At 51.1% G+C, this 21,484-nt stretch overlaps 1 protein-coding gene across 8 annotated transcripts in view; it reads right to left on the bottom strand.

Annotated features, from left to right (window-relative positions):
* TOX2 (TOX high mobility group box family member 2) overlaps positions 1–21,484 on the bottom strand; it is a 131,998-nt gene that overhangs the window by 94,523 nt on the left and 15,991 nt on the right. Inside the window, exon 1 of one of the 8 annotated variants that reach the window (XM_078057234.1) lies at positions 9,985–10,300. The exons of 3 other annotated variants lie outside the window; for them this stretch is intronic. In XM_078057234.1, coding sequence (XP_077913360.1) covers positions 9,985–10,221 — 237 coding nt within the window. In that variant the 5' untranslated portion in view covers positions 10,222–10,300. Of the gene's footprint in view, positions 1–9,984; positions 10,301–21,484 lie in introns of those variants that run through there. 4 more of the 8 variants (XM_036096034.2, XM_078057236.1, XM_036096037.2 and 1 more) reach the window with 4 other exon arrangements.

Below are 21,484 nucleotides of genomic sequence, written 5' to 3'. Positions count from 1 at the left end.
TGGCATGGGGTGGGGGGTGGGGTGAGCCAGTGCTGAGACAATGAGCAGCAGATGATTTGGGAGATATTTTCTCCCAGCGCAACAAAACAAGCCCTCAATCATGCCACAAAGGGCTTGCATTGTTGGGAGGGAAATATGTCAACGACAGCGCTCAATCGTGGGACGGTTAAAAAAAAAAAAAAAGGAAGAAAAGAAAAAAAAAAATCTTTTGAAATAGTAATTCGACCTAGAAAGGTTTTCTAGGTCACCTGAACTTGGCATTTAGGCATCTAACCCCAAAACCTAACACAGACAAAGTACCAAGTTCACTTCCTTCTGTCAGTGCCAGATAACACAGGAAATAATATTTGTAAACACTGCTGCTGTATTTTTAAGTGCTGTCTTAAAACCAGCCTTTGGACTTGGAAGCTCAGCGCAGCTCTGGAAGCCCGCAGACCTGGGCTTGCTCACGCCCAGTGTGGCCCTGTGGCCAAGGCAAGGTCCTCGCCTGTGGGATCCTGGGACTCCTCCCCTGGAAAACGGGAATGGAACCCTGGGGGGGGGGGGCGGTTGTTGGGCATGCCACCTCCCTGCGTGAGGTGGATTCCCACCCTCCACACCTCTGTTCTTGAAAATCGAACCCCTATGCCCCAAGTCTGGGCTCTCCTTGAGGACTCTGCAGCACAGTGTCCAGGAGTGCAATGGAGGAACCTTGGTCCTAACAGACCTTTTCTCCCCAGAACACAGAGAGAGAACAGCCTGCACTCTGAGGCTCAGCACAGGCCAGTGAGTTCTTCTACCTAATCTTCACTTTAAAGCCACCCAGGGTAAGAGAAATTGGGGGGCTCAGAGATCTTCTCATTATCCCATGGAGGAAACTGAGACCCAGGCTGGGAGATGACCCACAATTATTGGCAACAGCACAGTGAGGGTTACAACCACCACATTGCTGGGCCTCCAAAAGAAGCCAGAGTTAGCCCACTTGCCATCAAAGCCGAAGGTCACAGGGACCATCCCATCTTCCCCAATCTCTAACCTGAGTACCTACGATGTACACAGCCACATGCTGGGGACTGGACACAGAAGTGACCTCCAGGGAAGCTTGGGGTCCAGAGGGAATACAGACATCAGCACTTGATGACACTGGGGATGACAAGGCGCTAGGGGGAGATAAGCCAGGTGAGAACAGTTGATGCACGCCTATTAGGTAGAGGGACCAGAGTGAGCAGAGGGTAAAAAAAAATCCCGGGGTGTGTGTGCACAGTGGTGGAGGGGGTTGTCTACAAACCACTGAGGGGGGCTGCAGTGCAGAGTGGGCAGGAGGAATAAACATTCACTAAAAAAAAACGGGGAGAGTTTGCAGCAATATTCTTAAAAGAAGAGTAATGGAGGGGTGCCTCGTTTGGCCAGAGACTAAAACTTTCTGTGCGGCCAACAACTAAGGAGTGTGATAGTGATGTCAAAGAAGAACTTAAAATCAGTGCAATGGAAGAGAAAGTGCAGAATTAGACCCAACTCTGTATGAAAATGTATGGTGAAGGAGGGCACTTAACGATATGCTGGGTACCATGTGACATGCTTTACATACAGTATTTCACTAGAGCTTATGACGGAGATATTATCCCACTTTACAGAGGAGAAAATGCATGGCACAATTTAAGCAACTGCTCAAAGTTCACACAGCTAGAAAGTGGCAAAGCCAGAATCTTCACTCTGCCAAGGTTCCCCTTCATAACAACTATTCTATTTTGTCTCTCCTTTTGGAAACAAAGAGACAAAGACCAATTATTTTAAAAAAAAAAAAAAAAACAGAATGGGGATGACCGGGTTATCCTGTTCCTATTTAGGACCACTTAACTAGATATCCACTGCAAGCCACCCACCAAAATGTACTCTAAACAGATTAAAGAGTTAAGTATAAAAAGTCATGTTATAGGGAAATATCAGAAAACAGAACAGAATGTTTATCAGATCCATGGCAGCAGGGTAACTTCCTCAGCCCTTGAAGCAATCACAGAGGAAGGGAGATTGACAGATTCAAATATATATGCATTAATATCTTCTGTAGAAGGAAGCATAATAAAACCAAAATGAAAAGGACATCAGACTAAGAAAATATCAGCACCAACTATGAGACAGTTAATATATACGATGTAGAAACATTTCAGTCAAATTAAAGAGACAGCAAGATGCTGATAGACAAAAGGACACAGGACACAAACAGGAAAGTCAGGGAAGAGGCAATCTACCAAGAAACAAATATATAGGGAAAATGTACACTTGATTCGATGACAGGGGAGAAATGTACATGAAACACACCTACTGTAATGAAAGGGATATTTCACACCACTGCTGACAAGGAAAACAGTTTCCAGCCTACTGGAAAGCAACATGGCAGCCACTCCCAAGGCAGACAGCTAGCCGGGAACAGGGTAGATGAAAACCCAAGACCCCTGTCTCCTGCCTCAGGAGTCACCCCCTCACCATACCTGCCCATTGTCTTGAGTACACCTACTCTTGTTTAAAGCGGTCTTCTGCGCTGAGTGCTAGAGATGGTACGAGCAATGGGTGGGACACAGTCTTTGTCCTCCTGGGCTTGTGCTGTAGTGAGGGGGAGAGGACCAGGAATTGTAATGTGGGTGATGAGTGTACTGGGAGCCAGAGTACATTGGAGCCTAGAGAAGGGCCATGTAAAAAGACTTCACAGAGGAGATGGCTTCTATCTGCCCAGGATGAGCATAATTGGCCAGGTGATGAGAGAAGGCACCAGATGGAAGGGAGAAAGCATAGGAACAACCCTCACCAAGGCTGGGGGGCTGGAGAAGGGGCCAAGGCACCTAGCAGGGAGGCAGTGAGAGCTGAAAAGCAAGGCAAACAGGACCTTGTCATGATGGTGCTTTCAGGGCTATACTAGGCAGCTGAAGCCTGCAACGGAAGCTGCATTTTAGAAAGCTGGCCTCTGGCTTCGGGACAGAGAATGGGTTGGAAAAGGTAAGACCGAAGCCTGTCCAGGAAGCCAGGCAGAAGCTGCTGTGATGATCGGCGGGGTGGGGACCAGGAAGCAGGACCCTGAACAGAGCCTGGGCAGAGAAGAAACATTTGATGGAGCAATAGTAAGTAAACCAGTGTGGCAGTGATTCAAAGACATTTATGTTGATGACTAGAAAGGGAAACGGGGTTGGAGCCAGAATAAAACCACGGCAGTCCCCAGTGTGTTTCCCAAACTACAGAACCAAGAGTCTCAGAGATGAATGAAAACTGCCAAGAGCAAGGGATCACCCAGGAGTCAGAAAGGGGGTGACTCACGCAGTTTGCAAACCCTAATTTCCTCTTCTTGGTCACACACTTCCTTCTGATTTCTTTTTCTGATGATTCATAAGAGAAAAATTTCCCCTTTTAAATTCAAACCAGAAATGCTTGAGCACCTGAGTTCACCCTGCCCAAGCTATAACCTCTGCCCCCAAGCAAACAAAACCCAACTTAACCCCAAGCAGCTAAAAAGACACTGGCTGCCAAGAAACCGAGAAGAAACAAGAGGTTTCTGGTGCTGTGACAGCTGTCAGAGGCCCCCCAACCCTCCCGTGCCCCAAGAGGGTCCTCAGTGCCAGCTCACACACACAGGTTCAAGCCCCTTAGCCAGAACTCATGGGATTTCAGAATTCGGAGTTTGTTTGGATTTCTGAAGAGGAAGCTTATCGATAATCCCACCAATTACATAGTACCTTCAGTAGGGGTCCGGAGCCACACGTGCAGTAAAACACATTCATATTTCTGCAGTGAATCCTGTGACTATGCACACAGTGGGTTAAGTAAAAATTACAAAGAGCTTCATGTCAGTTCAGATGGGGTTCTGGGGCCAAATGAGTTTGCAGCATATTTATAGACCAATGTTTGGTGGCGGAGCTTTTTGGATTTCAGATAAGGAAGTTTAGAGCTGAATCAAGCATGGGGCACACAGGTGCTAGGCCCTTGTTGAGAGACGATCCCTCCATGTGCCCATTTTACAGATGAGCAAAGTGAGGCTCAGAAAGGTAAAGGAAACTGCTCAAGGTCTCACAGCTATTAGGTGGCTGAGCTGAGATTCAAGCCCAGACTTGACATCTTTCCATGTGTATTCATGGATTCTCCAGGTGGCTGAAATGCCAGTCAGAGCATTTAGCATTACAGGGAATGTGGGCAGCATTGGGAGTGGGGTCAAGATCAGGTGCAGCAGGAATTGAGTTGTTCCTCCTCGGTGGGGGAAGGCACGTTTGTCTCCTCACACAAGTCCGGGGCATGCAGCCAACCAGGCCACACAGGCCCAGAGCTCCCCGCATCTCCGCAGACACAGCCCCTGCCCCCACAGACCTCAGAGCCCACTGGGGGAGGCAGGCAACAAACACGCAAACACACAAACATGGCTACAATTGTGATAAATGCTGTGAAGCAAACAAGGGAACTACAGAGATAGAAGATGGAAAGACTTGAAAAGATCTCTCTCTAGGGTTAAACTGGGGGAGCCCTGCAGGAGGAGAAGGAGCCTGCCACACAAGAAGCCCTGTGGGCAGAGGGATTAAGTGCAAAGTGCCCTGGGGTCAGCAAGCAGAAAGCTGTCAATGTCACACAGGGGAGAAATAATGTGGCTAGAGCACAGGGGAGGGACAAGGTTGAGATCAGAGTGGTCGGCAGGGGCCTAAGCAGGTGAAATCCTGGGGCCATAGTAGGGATTTGGATTTTATCCCAAATGGGAAGCCCCTGGGGAGTTCTTACAAAGGAGTAACATGCTCTGATTTACATTTTAAAAGATGACTCAGGCTGTCACAGGGGGAGGATGGACTCTGTGAGGCTCCTTCCCATGAGTCTCAGTTTTCTCATCTACATCATGGGTTCATGAGAACAGCCAAAAGTGTCTGGCATATAGCTGACTTAGAGCAAAGACTGGATTTTCCCACCTAATCACAAAACAGGAGAACCCAGTCCTAAATCATCCATAAATCACTCCCCTGATTAAAATCCTTCAGAGCTCCCACCTCTTTCCCTGGGTTCTGTGGTCCTGCTTGACCTGATTCGTGCCACTTTCTCCAGCCCCATCCCTCATCATCTCCCACTGGACCTCTCCTCTCGAGCTGCCAGCTGAACCACTCCTGGGACTCGCCAAGGTCCTTTCCCTAAAGCACGAGGCCTCCTTCACACTGGCCCTGTTGTCAGTCCCCCCTTCCTTCCTACGAACATTTGATGAGCACCTACTCCACGCCAACCCTGTCTTGAACATGGAGAGGCTCAAAAAGCAGCTGAGGACATCTGTGTGAGCACACGTGTGAGTGTGAGTGTGCACATAAAACAAGAATCCAAACACATCCAGCCTGACCCTCTTCTCATTGCTGGGCTGGATTGCCTTGAAGACAGAAAACATTCAACAGAGTAAATAAGTCACTTATTTAGTATGTGAGAAGGTTCTAAGACTTATGGAAAGAAGAAAAAGGTCAGCAGGTGAGGTGAACCAGGAACAGCAGGATGGACGGTATGCGAGTTTAAACAGGGTGGTCAAAGGCGGGCCTCCCTGAGAAAGGGACAGTTGGGCAAACTGGAAGGAGGGAAGAGACTAAGCCAGGCAAGTATGGGGGTGGGGGGGTGGAGACAGCCCGTGCAAAGGCCCGGAGGTGGGGCAACAGAGGATGGAGTGTACCCCACAGATGGCACTGATATTACTCCTCCCCAGAGAGAGGAAGCCATCACTTTTTCCGCAGCCTTATCTGATGGCTGTGGTCAGAGGAGCGAGTAAGGGCAGGCGTGAGGGCTGCAACAGCTCGACACATCCGAGGGGCCTCAGTGGGGCCCCAGAGCGGCTGACATCCGCTCGGCCTGCGGCTTCTTCCTGTGGCTTCTGCAATGCAGGTTGCCCCAGTGGGGGCTATTTTTGCTTCTGTTTGGGGTTCTGTGCAGGGCTCCTCTGTGCATGGTACTGGGGGCTGCTGGGCCTGGCCCCTCTTTGGGTTTGCTCTGCTCAGCCATTTAAATGTTCCAAGTGTCTTTGGGGATATTTACTGTCCAGCAGGTGGGAAAGAAGAGGAAATCTGTTATACGTGTCCTCTTGCCCGTCCTCATGACCCTCCAAGATCAGAGAGGTTACATGGTTTATCCAGGGTAACACAGCCAAATCAAAACACAGGCTGAGGATTCTAAGGTCTGAAGGCCCTTAATCTGCAAGGAGTTATTTGCCTTTGCACCTAAATTAATGTGTCCCAAGCAGGTGTCTGTGCTCTATGTCCTTCCAGAGGGCATGAGGATAAAGGTGTATCATACCCGGTGTCAGTCCCCCCAGAGCATCACAGCACTGATGGGGAAGATTATGATGGGGTGGATGCAGGGAAGGGTCCCTGGCCCAGACTGTTGGGGGGGGTGGGAGGAGTGAGCAATCAGAGCAGGCCTCCGGAAAGCAATGATGCCACATCTCTGTCTGCAAGAATGAGCAGGAGTTCAAGGGGTAAAGGAAACATTCTGGACAAAAAGGTCTGCATATATAAAATCCAGAAGCACCACAGCTTGGTTAGTGGGGGAGGGGGCTTCAGAAAGCTGCCCAGCAAGTGATGATTCTGCCTGGGAGGGAGGAGGCAGAAGCTAGCTTGCTGACGGCAAAAAATGAGATCAGACAGGTGCCCCAGCCCCCCAAGTGGCCACATTAAGGGTATCAGAACAGATCCAACAGATCCAACAGGTTCCAAGCAAACATCCAACAAAAGGCTTTCAGCAGGGGAGTGGTTCACAGAGTTCCTGCTAGCTGTGTGAGGAGAGCAAACTCTACAAGGAAGGTGGAGTCAGGAAGGCCTGAGCGGAGGCTCCTGTATCACCCAGACAATCAGCCAGGTAATAGTGAAGTGGGGAGGTGGAGTTATACCCCGCGGGGGCAGCCACCCGGGAGTGAGGCAGAGAGAAAGGCCGGGGATGATGTAAGCCAAGGAGTGGACAGCACAGTGTTTACCAAGATGGGCGTGTGTGGGGGTGGGGGCGGATGAATCAAGACAGGGACCATTTAGAGTCACCGTCTCCTTCAGATGAACCCTCTGGGGTAAGGGTGTGCAAACCAAAGTGGCTTCTCTATACCGTCCCCCCATTCATAAGAGGTGGCTGCTCCCACGGCCTCAACTGCTCTGCACAGCAAGTAAGACCCAGGGAAAGTGAGTACGTGGCCTGAAGTCCCAGCCAAAAATCAAGAGAGGGAAGCCTGCGAATCTAGGCCCACCTGATTTCTGTATCAATGCCCATTTCGACAGACACCCAAAGCAGAGGGACCCCACGCCCTCCCTGGAAAATGGCACCCCAGGGTCTGGGAGAAGCTGGAGAACTCACTTCCCATCTACGATATTTCAGGGCTTCATTTGTGATCCACAGATGTGAACACTTGCCAGGCCCCCTGGCTGGACAGAGATGGCGATCCTGGACAGCCCTCGGGCCCCCTGAGGCAATCACAGCGGGTGCCACAGAGGGAGCCCCAGGTATGCTCGAGCTGCCTCCTCGGGAAACCTCGCATCCCTGCCTCTGCTCCCAATTTGGTTAATTACTGGTTTGCGCATGCAGGAGGCAGCAGGAGGGAGAGAGTCATCATGGGTGCCACTAATCACAGAAAGGAAATTAATTTCAAACATGAAGCTCATCCTCCACTGGAGGTTCCACATACAGCCCTGATTTCCAACATGGAATAGAAGAGTAGGAGTTGGGAGGATCAGCCTGAACTATTTTTCTAAGGGAATCAGAGACCAAAAGAAGGCAAAGAAACTCACCCAGGATTGCAAAACAATTACATAGAAGAATATAAACATATATCTCTGGCTTCCCACTCCCTGGGCACCTTCATCTTCTCCATAAATATTCATTAGGTGTCTGCTGTGTGTGAGACTCCATGAGCCAGCAGATACCCTGGGCCCCGGTCGAAGGCTCCCAGGGTCCTTCCCCAAGAGGGGAGAGTATTTTTATTCACTGAGCACCAACACAGTGTTTTATATATCTAGCCCCATTTAATTCTAATAATCTGCCATTTTATAGGTAAGGAAACTGGCTCAGACAGGTAAAGTGACCTGCCGGAAACCACACAGCAAACACAAAGCAGAGCCAGGACTCAAAGTCAAGTCTTAAACCTGGGTTCAGCTCCTGTTTTCCAAGTCCAGGGGGCGATTCAGGGGTGGTGATACTCCAGCCACACCCTCCCTTCTAAGACCACTCCCACCGCCCTTCCAAAGCCTTTCTCCGACCCTGGGCTCTCAGCTAGCACTGGCCTACTGGCTGGCTGTTGTGCCGAGACCCCACCAATACAAGGCTAGTATTCAGAAAGCTGTTCAGGAAGCGTTAAAAATAAGAGTCGGTTCTGTTTCAAGACAGCCAGTAAGTCCCTGTAATTAACTCCTCTCCCAGTCAAGAGCCCGTGAAAGTAACCAGAGACATAGAGAAATTGGTCCCAGACAGGGCTATGTAGCAGAATGTGGCTCTGAATCCAAGCTCCCTAAGAAGGGAACCAGAACACAGAGTCTCTAGCTGTAAGCACAAGGGGGAGAGTTCCTCAGGTCCTATGCCCATATGGGCACATCCGTGCACACACACACACAACACACACACACACACACACAGTGTTAGCCATGAAGTTCTCCTGAGCAGAGCTAAGGGTTTGGAGCATTTGTTCATTCACTCACTCAACATTTATGGAGGTCCTACCATACACAAGGCAAAGTACTAGGCAGTGTGTGTGTGCATGCACACACACAATCATCACAATACAGGGAAGGAAGTATCAGTGTCCCCATTTTATGGATAAGGAGACTGAGACTTGCAAACTCAAGAAACTTGCCCTGTGTCACAGATGGTATTTGTGGCAGAGCTGAGATCTGAAATCAGCACCTAACCCAGACTCTGGCACGGGAGGCACGCCATGGCCATTTCCTCAGTGGCTGGCTGGCTCCAAAGCCTTCCCCAGCAGACTGAGGGCCTGTGACCTCTTGCCTTTGATCCAGCATGCAGGGAGTGGAGATCATGCAGGGGGCACAGAAGCTTCTGTTTCTTGGTCTCCCTCAGTTCACCTGGGACATTCCAAGCAAGGGAAAGCAGGCATTTGAGGGCGGTTTCCGTTTCTGGGACACACGTGCACAAAGCCAGTTTTTCAACAATGACCGCGATGAATCAGAGCACCAGGAGAGGTCAGGCCTCCTGCTCAGCGGGGTGCAGCCCTGTCACCTGCAACCAGCCCCACCCCCAACTCAGCCAACTCCCTCCACAAAGACCATCTCCCCAGTGACAGCTAGAAAATGCCATCAGTGTTAGGTTTCTGCATTCAGAATCTGTCACCTGTTATGTGTGTACGTGTTTGCCCTTAAGTCTGTGACAATGTTCTCCCTCATCTTTGGCTGTCCTTGCTTTTCCAACAGGATGGCAACTGGCGATCCCAACTGGTTATTTTTCCATATTCTTAATGGACAAAAGGAAAAGGTGGTACTTGCAAATTTGGGGAGGAAGTTTTATTGATTCCACAAACTCCAAAATCCAGTGGAAGGAGGCAGCTCAAACTTTGTTCCTAGTGACAGCCCCAGCTACTTCTCATGCCTCCTGCCTCCCCACTCCTCACCCTAGGTATCTTCTGGGCTCCTACCATATCATGTGCTAGCCCCATCCTTGTTTCTGGTCTGAGTTGGCCAGACCCCCACCCACACCTGGCCAGGCCCACTGCAGGGGGTGCTGAATGGATAAATGAATGAATGAATGAACAAATGCTTCTGGAGCACGCTGGGTACCTATGATGCTCAGGGTGCCAAGACCTGCCCCTCCAGGGTCCAATCCCAGCCACTTTCAGAATTCCTTTTCAAGAAGGGGCTGCCAACTGCCGGTCTCCTGGACCCTCCAGAGCATTTTCATTCCACAAGGTGACGAGCACCAGTCCAGGTCCCAGCCTGCCCCCGCCCCCCATGAGGCACTGTCTGTCTTCGTCCCGCAGCGACGGCCTGACCACCTCCACCTCAGGAGGTGGTGGTACCACCCGCTGCTTACCTTCTGCTGAAACACACCTGCAATGCACCAGCGTCTTGCAAGTAGAAGGAGCCCGAGTCTCATTCCACAGAAGCCCTGGCAGCGAGAGAACGCGCCCGCGACAGCCTCTGTGCGATTCTGCTGCATAATCAGCACAGAAAGAGAAAAAATGCCAGAAATAGCAAGCTTTATAAGCCCTCCTGACAAGTCTTGGTCCTCTATTGGCTGGAGGCCCGGCACCCCCGCCCCCCATCCCATTCCTATAAGGTGAAATGGAAAAACCTGTTATTTAACCTCTTTTATCAAAATCTATCTCCCATCCCAATCTGGGCCTGAGTGTTCAGAGCTCCTGGCATCGGTCTCCACACCAGGTCTCGGGGGGCGGAAGGGGAGGCAGCCTTCCCCACTCAGGCACACGGCCTCGGGAGCAGGTATTGAGCTGGAAAGGCTTCTGGAAGGCAGGCTAGCAGCACCTGTCAACACGGGAGAGTTGCGTGCCATTTCATTTGGCAATCAGACTTCTGAGCATCCGTCCTGCAGACATCCCTGTTCTGGTGCGCACAGTGCATGCCCACAGATGTTGCTCGTTATAGACAAGAATGAGGGGCACGCTCAATGTCCAAAACCAGGGTCGGGGTGAATGGATTAAAACATATCCATTCTGTGTAATATGATGGAATGAGGAAGGTCTGCAGGTGCTGAATGGGGACTGGTTGGGAGAAAAAGTCAAGGACATGATCCCCATTTTTATAAAAACAATAACTGTGTGTGTGTGTGTGTGTGTGTGTGTGTTTGGATATGCACTGTCAAAGATGCCAAACCGTGAACAGTGGTCACCCTGCAGAGTAGGAGAAGGGGGTATTTTCATTTGCCACTTTTCTCTTTTTTGTCTTGTTTGTTTTTCTTCTTTTTTTTTTTTTCTCTTCCACAAGCATGTATGACATTTGTAATTTAAAACAAAAACAGAAGAGCCTCCCTGGTTCCTTCCCACTCCTCTGACACCAGCAGACCAAGGGCCAAGGCCACCCACCCCGAGGCTGGATCAGGGTGGGACAGGGCTGACTGGAGGCACTATGGATCCCCCTGCAGGCTCGTTAGCTCTCACACAGGTGCAGTTAACTTAGGGCTCCATGAAGAACGTGGACTCTGGAATAAGACAGAACTGGGTCCAAATCCTAGCTGTGCCTGCTGGAATGCTTAGCCTCCCTGAACCTTAGTTTCTTCATCTGTAAATCGGGATTGCAGTACCTATTAAGTGCCATGTACCATGCTGGGCACTGCTAAACCAATTTTAATTTTTGGACATTTCAGAAATACCAGAGACTGCTGAGGAAGGCTCACAGAGCTGAAGACATCCAGGACTCAGTGAGAGGAGTTCTGGGAATCATCCCATTATTGAACATTTATACCAATAATAAACTAAGTGACAAGAAGGACCTGGGTAACAAATGGTGACAAAGGGGACCGATGCCCAGATCTCTGCATGAGGAGGGGGTGGGGGGATCAGAAAGGGCTCCAGAGAGGAAGAGTCTTGCGTCCGTGCCTCTCCACCTTTCCCATGCTGTTCCCTCTGCCTGGATCACGCTTGCCCAGACCCTCACACAACTGACTTCTCATCCTTCACATCCTGCTTGGAGATCTCCTTCCTCCCCAGAGAGGGCTCCTTTGAATCACCCACACTGATTACTCTCTTCATAGCACACCCCTCCAGCCAATGGATTCTGCTTATTTGTTTCGATGGCTTCCATTTCTGTTTATTGTTCATCCTCCCTAATAGGCTGTGAGCTCCGTGATGACCAGGACCCTCTAGAGCCTTGCTCATCTCTGGGTCTGACACACAGCACATGCCCAACAAATAGAAAGTACACACAATCTGTAGATCCAAGGCCCAGATCCCAGCACATGGAGCTTGTGTGAAAGAAAGGGGTGTGAAAGAAAGGGAAATATAGATTCTGTACTATGACAGAAAGATGGAAATTTCAGACATATTGAAGATGTGAAAACACACACACTAAGCTGGGAGGGTGCTAGAAAAGCCCATCCATGAATGCTTCTATAGGCTTAAGATGGGAAAGGACTTTCTAGGCCCAAATTCATTTGCACACAGACATTTATTTCTTCATTGCGACATTATTTACAAGAAAATGGAAACAAGATTAAAATCCATTGAGGGGTGCCTGGGTTGCTCAGTCAGGTGAGCATCCGACTCTTGGTTTCAGCTCAGGTCATGATATTGGTTTCAGCTCAGGTCAGGATCTTGGTCATGAGGTCAAGATCCGTGTCAGGTTCCATGCTCAGTGAGGAATAGGCTTGTCCCTCTCCCTCTTCCTCTGCCCCTCTTCTCACTTTCTCTCTCTCTCTCTCAAATAAATAAATAAAAATCTTTAAATGTCATGCTGTTGCTGTTTGAAAAAACAATAAAGTCCCTTGATAGGGAATTGGTTAAATAAATCACAACTCTCTGTACAATGGAATACTATGCAGCCATGACAAATGATATGCATTCTCTGATATGGAAAGAAGCCCATATTGCTTGTTGGATGTTGAACTTTCTTTTTCTTTTTTTTTTTTTTTAAAGATTTTGTTTATTTATTTGACAGAGAGAGACACAGTGAGAGAGGGAACACAAGCGGGGGGAGTGGGAGAGGGAGAAGCAGGCTTCCCACCGAGCAGGAAGCCCGATGTGGGGCTCGATCCCAGGACCCTGGGATCATGACCTGAGCCGAAGGCAGACGCTTAACGACTGAGCCACCCAGGCACCACCGGATGTTGAACTTTCTAACTGGAAACCAGAGACTCCAATACGCAAAAGGTATAAGTGATTGTTACAGAGAAAGTGTGAAGCTAAAAGCCTTCAATTATCATTTATTAATTCATTCACTCAACAGCATTCTCTGTTCCCTGTGCCTCGTCCTTACTCTGTGCAGGGCAGGGTTCCAGACAGAAGGGCTGTGTGTGATCAGGACACTGTCCTCGTCCTCAAAGACAGCTCAGCTCAAATATGTAGGTGAGAAATTAGTACATAAGGGGGACAGTGCTCATGGCTAAGGGCCGCAGGGTCATCAGCTGAGGGGGGGCTTCCCAGAAGAGGTGTCATCTGAGCTGGGGATGGAAGGAGGGGCAGTGCTGGGGTATACAGAAGGGAGGAAGCATGTTGAGAGGCAGAGGTGGGCAACACTGGGCAGGTGCAGAAAGTCCCTGCATTCTCCAGCAAACACTGAACTCCACCATGGGCGGGAAAGGGGATCTGAGAGCTGAGCCTGGGTCCAGAAGATTCTGGACTTGATTCTGCCACTCATGAGCTAGAAAGAGGAATTCTGGGGTGTGACGATGCTGTCCCCCGGTGTGTGTGGTCACAGAACAGCTTCCCGACCTTGACTCACTCACCCTGAGAGTGCCTGCCCCATTAAACATTGATCTTGGTCATGAGATCAAGCCCTGGTACCCAGTGCAGGGTGGAGGGGGTCCCAACTCTACAGACCCTCTGCTCAGTCAACTCCTTCTGGGGTAGAGCCAGGGAGGGACCGCTGCACCTTGACGGAACTCAGCATTTTTTAGTTTAGTTTTTTTTTTTCTTTTATTTGGGGCATTTTGAGGCAGCTTGATGGTTATGGTTCAAAACAAAGGGAGATGACTCAGCTTCATGTGAAGAGCCGAAGCCTTTTGGAAAAGATATTTCCGTTTGAATGCTTCTCTCTTCTCGGCCACAGAGGCAGCTCATCCAGGCTGCCTTGCTTTCTTGACATTCAACTGTTCCCAGGGACGAGGGCCGGGCTCCGGGGGCCAGACTGCCTGGGTCTGAATCCTGGCACTACCCCTTACCCACTCAGAAGATCTGCACAAAGTTATACCCTCTCTGAGCCTGTGTTTACTTAAGACTGCCTTGCGGGGTCCTTATGCCAAGCCGCCATCACTCATGGAAAGGGTCCGGTCCCATGCCTGGCACAAAGTGAGCGTACAGTAAATATCACTGTTAGTAACCACAGCGCCCCATCCTGAGCTTCTGCTGTGTCTGGATTATCTCACTTACTCCTTACACACTGCCGAGCATAAGGTCCCATTTTGCGGGTGAATCGACTGGGGCTCAAAGCAATGAGCTGACTTGTGTTTCCATCTTCCCATTCAAGAGGGTCAGTGCACACACCCCAGGCCGACTTAGGAATCAATCTGTACAAGCTCTTTCTTTCCATCTGACTCTCTCTGCACCAGCAGCCAAACGCACACCAGCTCCTCATGCCTTTATCTGCAAAATGGGGACAATATTCTGAGGTTGTTGAAATAGTCTAGTCATGGCTTAATAAAAATAATGCCATGAAGGTGCTTAGAAACCTTCAATGTTATCACATCACTCTTTCCTCTGGGACAAGGCGTCAACAAAATGCCGAGCTCTTCATGTACAATACCCCAAGGACAGGCATGAAGCTGTTTGGGAAAAACACCCTCACAAGTCGGGCAAAAACCCAAAAATGAGAAAGAGGTGCAAGCTTTATGCAAATAAAAAAGAAAAAAAGGACTTTAAAATGACCCATCATCAAATGGCCACCCTGCATCAGGACATGAACACATGGTGTCTCAAACTTTTGTCCTGGAACAAATGAAGAAAAAAAAAAAAAAAAGGCCAATGTAGGCGAACACACGTAACCCGAGACAGTCAAACCCCTTCCAACCCCTTCCCCTGCTTCGCCCTGAAGGACATGCTGACAGGGCAACCTTAATAGTAACTGACTAATTGTAAACCCTGTGATTACCAGGGTTGATTTCCATGGAACTTCCTTTTACAGCGCTGAGAACCTCTCTGGAGTGTAATTGCCGAGTTCAGTTTTAGCTCTGTCACATCCAACCATCGCTGCTAACTAAGGCGGGGGCTTCCGTGCCAGGTAAGCTGTAATGAAGTCGGCTCCCTGCTTCATTTCACAATATTGTGATGCCCCCGTCAGCACCTGCAAGTGCTGAGAAGCTCTGAGCTGCTGTGAAATAAATCTCGCCCAAGGGAAGTGATTAAAGCCGCTCTGCGCCACGGAGGGGCCTGGCTGGGTCCTTGCACCCACCGGGACGGTGTGGCTGCTCAACCCCACGCGCCTCCTCGCCCTGCCTCCCTTCCTCCTCTGTAGGTGCTTCCTGCTCCCCCCACCCTCCCACAGCCCTGCCAGCATTCGAACTCACGTCTGACTGCGCGGAGTCTCACCAAATGGCTCTCACACGGTCTCCCACGGCACGCAGGTGCGCTTTTGTGGGGCTTCGGCACAACACCACGTGCCAGTCTCCCCCACACACGACTCCCCCTGACCGGGTTCCACCAGCACAGCCCTACTCCCGGGTGCTGCCACGCCTGTCTGGCCTGACTTTGTGTGGACCGCACCTTTGTCCAGAAACTGGCAGGAGCAGAGGGGTGAGGACTGTGCCCTCTGAGCGCCCACTACTGGCCGGGCGCGCACCAGGTACTTCGTACCCATGCAATCCCCACCATCAGCTGGAACAGCAAGGGCACGTCCCCTTGTTTTCTATTTGGGGAAACTGAGGTCTGAGACCTTCCATGAGGCTGGTGAGAGGAATTGTTTTCAGTTCCAAAGGCCAGTTAAGGCTGCCCTTCTCGTGAGGCGCTGCCAAGCCTCTTCCCCCTAGTCAAAAAAACCCTGGAGTAAACCTATTTCCCTTTTCACTCATCTGCCAGGAAGCCCAGAGCCAACTTCAATAAGTGCAGAGCCCAGGGCCAACATATCTGCTTTCATTTTTCACCTAGAATTCGTTCTATTTTATGTTTTCATCGGCTCTAATTTTGCAGTGTATTACATATACTTCTATGTCTTCATATGTGTTCTTGTCACTGAATAGCCAAAAATAAATAAGCAACCACCAAAAGTGAGGCTCTGAGAGGTTAGGCGGTGTCCCAAGGTCCCACAGCAGGCCCAGCGGTGCTCTTCCTACTACTGTCTGACCCCAGCTTCTTCTTCCCCTCCTCAACCAAAAGCAGGTTCTGCACATTCGCTTCCTGCCAAACACAAGAGCAGGTAACAGGTCCTGCTACACCCACACTCCCTTCTCAACATGAGGTAACACTAAGAGTAGCACATGCTCTGTCCAGAGACATGGGGTTGCCCCAAGCCTGGACTTTGACTGTCAGGTCTGGATGGCTACAGCTGTAGATGGAGAAGCCAGGGGCTCTCGGAAGCCCCACTCTCAATGTCCAGCCAAGGCAAAGCCATGCTTCTAGAAGCAAGGATGCAAGACCACTCCGGCCAGAGGTACACAAGGAGGCTGCTGGGCAGAAACCTTCGGGGTCTCCAAGGCCACCTCCGCTGGCCCTCTACCACGACCACCCTGGACCCCTGTGTGGTGGGACAGGTGTTGCAAGCCAGCCAGCCCCACACGGCGAGCTGACAAACACACTCTTCCTAGCCACACTGCTGTCTGACCCCCAGTTCAGCCAAAGGCAGTATGGAAATGAATTCTGAAGCATGAAGACCCAGGTTCAAATCCCAGCTCTGCCACTTACTAGCTGTGAACCCCAGGGAAGGGTGAGCCTCTCTGCAAAGTGGGGTGTTGATGCCACCACCTTGCTGGATGTCTCTGGAGACGCAGAGCCCACCGGCCCTGTGCCCTCCCTCCCAGAGGAGACGCGGTGCTGTTCCAGTGTCTGCCCCCAGCATCATCCTGGCAACTCCCTCCAGGGCATCGATCAGGAGATGACAGGAGGAAGGAAAGAGCAGGGAGGTTTGCTCCAACTTATCTCATTCGGGACATGCTTTCTGGGACAAGACTGAAAAATAAAATTAAATAATGAAATGTGAGGTTGAATAGAAACCCAAAGTCAGGACTGACTTTGCTAGAACTGCTCAGTCCTACCTCAGGCAAGGAGGGAGGGCTAGGGGAGTCCCCACGGCTTGTCCCACCGCTGGAGGGGCATCTGCAACATTTCCAGGCCATCAGCCGCAGGATGGGCTGCCGACCCATGTGATGCATCCTGGTTACCATGGTTTCTGTTTATTCTGGGTCCTGGTAAAGAGGAGTGTTTGCTGTACTCCGACCTGCAGTCGCTGAGGTCCCTGCACTGTCTTGGGTGCACACAGGCAGGAGCCCGCATGCCCAGAAGAGAGGCACTCAGATTAACTCAGCCCCACAGGCCCCTCCCACCCGACCTAGGGTGGACGGGGACCAGGCCCCATTTTCAGATGAGAGAACCAAGGCCTGAGGCTAGCGGCACCTGCCCAGAGTTTCATGGCAATGCCACAAGGAGCAGGAATTCAAACTCGAATTTGCCTGACTTGTCCTATTTTTCCAATTCTGTGCTGGCTCGTTTATGATCATTATTCTGGCTCCCAGAGACCTCAGGCCTTTTCTAAAACAGCACCCCCTGAGATGCCTTGAGGGAATCTGCTGAAGGCTCGGGGACATCAGAGGCAGCTCATGGGAGTAAGTAGGCAGTTCCCCCAGGGGGCTGGAAACTCGGGTCCCCACACCAGATCTGACAACATTCCCAGTTCATGGTTCAAAGATCACTGGCCAACAGAACTAAATCCAAACCCCTTACTCAACCCAGCACCCCAGACCCGCCCCTGAATTCTACATATCTGACCTCTCCCTCACTGCCTCCTCCCCCTTTCCAATGCTCAAATCCCTCCTCTTCCACAAGGATTTCCTGGGTGCCCACGTGAGCATCAATCTCTCCCTTGCCCCAAAGACCACCACGCCCAGCCACCCTGTGTATAAGCTGCCCATGGAAAGGTCTCTCCCCACCTCCCTCCTAAGACTAGGTCACATGGGGGCTGCTCAGGGGACATCTATGAACCAAAATTCCTTTCTCAGACCAAGCACGCTGACACTTAAAGGGAACTGGCACTTCAACGGGTGCTCAAATGTGCCAAGTCTCTCCTTCCACAGGGCCTTTGCACATGCTGTTCTATCTAGAATGCCTCCCTTGCCCCACGTAGCAACCTGTCTTCCCACAACTCCTGAAGTCCCCTCTGACCCTCCATTAACTGGCCTCATAGCACCTGTGCAGCTCTCCTAACCAGCCCTGGTATGCTCACATTTTGTGTTTCATTATGTCATTATACGTCTCTTGTTCACCCTGGAATTCCCACCACAGTGCCTAGCACACAGCAGGGGCTCCATAAGTGTTTCCTGTCAGCCATGGTAGATTACAAAGAGGACCACAGGTCCCCCCGTTTCTACCCACGTGCCCCCTGCACAGTGATGTCACTGCTCCTCTTATCAAGAGATGGAGTCTTTTTCTTCCCACCTTGAAGCCGGGCTTAGCCATGTGACTTTACTTGGTCATTGAGACAGCAACAAATGGGCCACAAGGAAAAGCCTGAAAAGCATGCGTGCGCTAGAGCATCTGGCCCTTGCTGCGCCAGGAGCCCCAGAACACTAAGTGAAGGAGCCGGAGCTAGCTGCTGGAGGAAGAGGTTTGGGGGAAAGCCGAGCCAACAGTCGGCCAGCCCCCGGCCAGCAGCCTGCCAAGTGCCACCCAGGTGAGTGAGGCCATCCTACACCACCAGGCTGTCAGGGAACCAGCCAAGTGATCGCACCTGCAGAGACCAGCCAGCTCAGCCCAGACAGGCCTCCAGCCAACCCACAGATTGTGAGCTAAATAAAATGTGGTTGCTTTAAACAATTCATTTTGGGTGGCTTGTTAATGCAGCAACTAACAGGAGCTAACAGAAGAACACTGGCCATGGTACGCTCACCGCCAAAGAACAAGCGTCTGGTCTATACAACCTCAAGTTGAGAACAATACAAGCCTCTTGGGAGGTGGGAAGCCACTGGAGGGTGAGCCCCAGGTCCCTGGGTTTGAACCCTACTGGCCTATGACTCTGGCTTCTGCCTGGACAAGACAGGCACTCACCTCTGTCTGCAGTGGGAGTAACACATCCTATACCAAGTCTTCTAGGTTGGGATGGTTTGAGTCTAAACAGGGAACATGTGTGAAAGGCCTCCCCCAACCCAAAGGAAGCTAGAGACCCTCTGCACGTGGGAAGAAAACTGCTGCAGAATAAAGATCATGACTTTGGAGCTGGACAGATTCTGGTTCCTGATCCACTCTGCTACCTGCACGCTGTGTGACCTTAGACAAGTTTCTCAACCTCTCTGAGCTTCTGGTGTAACCTGACCAGGTGTCAGGTGTCTGTGACATGGTAATAATAATATGTAACTTGCAGGACTATTGTGAGGGTTGAAGAAAACAGTATACATAAGACACATGGCACATCATAGGTATTCAATAAACAGCAGCTCCTCCTCTGTGGCCACCCCTCCCTAGCGGGACCTCTCACATCACCATCTTAGCCCCGCCACCCCCACTTGGCAGTAACGGTTTCCAAGTTTGATATCAGCATCTTGTGCCAGGTGCCAAGTTGTGACTGTAGCTTACATAACATCGAGAGAGAGAGAGAAAGAGAGAGAGAGAGGGGAAGAGGTTTACTTGAAGAATGAGAAAGACCTGGATGTTGCCAGCTTTGATGGGGGAGAAAACTCAGGCCATGGATAAGAGAGTGAAGAAGATGATTCAGACCTGAATCCTCAGCCTCAAAGTCTTGACACACCCAAGCCCCCATCCGGCTTCATCTGGGATAACTGTCTGTGGCCTTTCCTCCCTTCACCTCGAAGGCCCCCGCATGCAGGAAGGAGGGAGGCAGCGAGGTGGGCTCAGCACGGGGGCAAGGTAACCAGCTCTTACCTATACTGAGATTGCTGGACAGCAGTGTGATTCCAGGGCCTCTGTCCCACAAAGCACCTACAGCAAAAGTGGAAGCCCCTCTGCCCCAAGGATCCAAAATGCCAAGAATGTGGTCTATAGAAAGGGTCCAGGATGGACTCCAGCCCCCCAGCCTAGCATGCATGCGTGCACGCAAACACACACACACACACACACACAGACACACACACACACTGAAGAAGAATTTGATCAGGGAAGACAGACATGTGGGGAAGAGGGCCCAGTGTGGGGGCGGGAAGGGCCCCGGAGCAGAGGGGTGCAACACTGGATTACTCCCCTGCCCCAAAGCCCTCTGGGGCTCCCCACTAGAGGACCCAAACTCCAGGGCCTGGCACTCAGTGCCCTTCCCAAGCTGCAGGCTTTGCCTCCTCTTCCACACTAGCCTGTCCCCATCCAGACAGCTGTGCCCCAATTCCCCACGCCACCCGTCCCCTTGGCCTTGGCCACACACCCCCCTGCTGGATGAGGTCATGGAAGTCGAGAATGGGAGTCCTAGCAAAGAGGTTTGGGTTCCAGTCCAGTGTGACCATGGCCCAGTCACCTGACTTCCGGCGCCTCAGTTTATCTGCACAGAAGGATCAGCTTCTACGCCAAGTGTGGTTGTGAAGATTAAATAAATAACATAAGCAGAACACCTATCCCATGATAGACACGAAATTAATGGCTCTTCTGTTCTCCCCTCCCCTATATGTCCCCATCCTACTCTCCTTTGAGGTCCTGCCTAAATGCCTCTGTCTCCCAGGAAGCCCTCCCTGAACACTGCAGGTCTCAGGGATTTTCTCTCCCTCTCTCTCCCCCTTTCCCTCTCTCTCTCCCTCTTTCTCTCTCTCCACCCCCCACTCTCCCTCCCCTTTCTCCCTCCTCTTCTCTCTGCTCCCTCTCTCCTCCCCCTCCTTAGGCTCTGAAGTAAGAGTTGTCTTACCTGTGCAGACCCCCACCTATCCACTCATCCCTATATGCAGGCTCCATCACAACCTAAGGACAAGGACCAAGGACCAATCATGACCAAAACCGTGGGAGGCTGCGGCACAAACAGTGCCCAGAGAGCAGAAATGGCTTACCCAAGGTCACACAGCAGAGTTCAAACAAGAGTCAACAGTCCTGTGTCCCCTTCCGCACTCTCAAGGCTATTCTCAGACAAGGATACAGTGTGTGGATGCTGACAGGGTCCCACCCAGACCCCTCTTTGCAGACTGTGCATCCATCCCCCAGTGGCTGGGGGTGCTAATGCCCCCTCCTCTGCAGAAATGCCCTTGGCTGATGGGAGAAAAGCACAGGAAGCATGACACCTCTCCCCCAACACTCCCTGAGGAAGCCATGGCCAGGGACCGACTGACAAGGGTGTGAAAAGGCCACCCCCAGCCCTGGCCTCAAGATGGGACCAGCTCTGGAGTACTGCTCTTACTCCAGGACTCCCCATGGGATCAGGCTGAAGCAGGTTCTCCAGCTGAGACCACCTCCTTGCTCACCTCCTCCCCCAGCCCTGTCCTGGGGCCCCCATGCCCCTTCTTAGGGGAGCACTTTTTCATGAGCATCCTTTTTTCAGGCTCTGCTTCTAGGGAGCTCAGCCTGACACAAAGGCCTTGGTTCTCAATCTGTGGTCCACTGACTGGCAGCTCAGCATCTCCGGGACCTTATTAGACCTGCAAACTCTCTGGCCCCACTCCAGGTCTCCTGAATCAGAATCTGCATTTTAACAAGGCCCTGTGTGATTTGCATGCACGTTAAAGTTTGAGAAGCTCTGGCTTAAGGTCGGTTGTCACCGGCCAATTGTGGGGACCATCCAGCGAGCATGGTAGTAAC

This window comes from Halichoerus grypus, chromosome 10 (genome assembly GCF_964656455.1).
Source record: "Halichoerus grypus chromosome 10, mHalGry1.hap1.1, whole genome shotgun sequence".
NCBI classification, from domain to species: Eukaryota; Metazoa; Chordata; class Mammalia; order Carnivora; family Phocidae; genus Halichoerus; species Halichoerus grypus.
The sequence above is the reverse complement of the archived record's forward strand: the minus strand, read 5'-3'. Positions and strand labels throughout refer to the sequence as shown.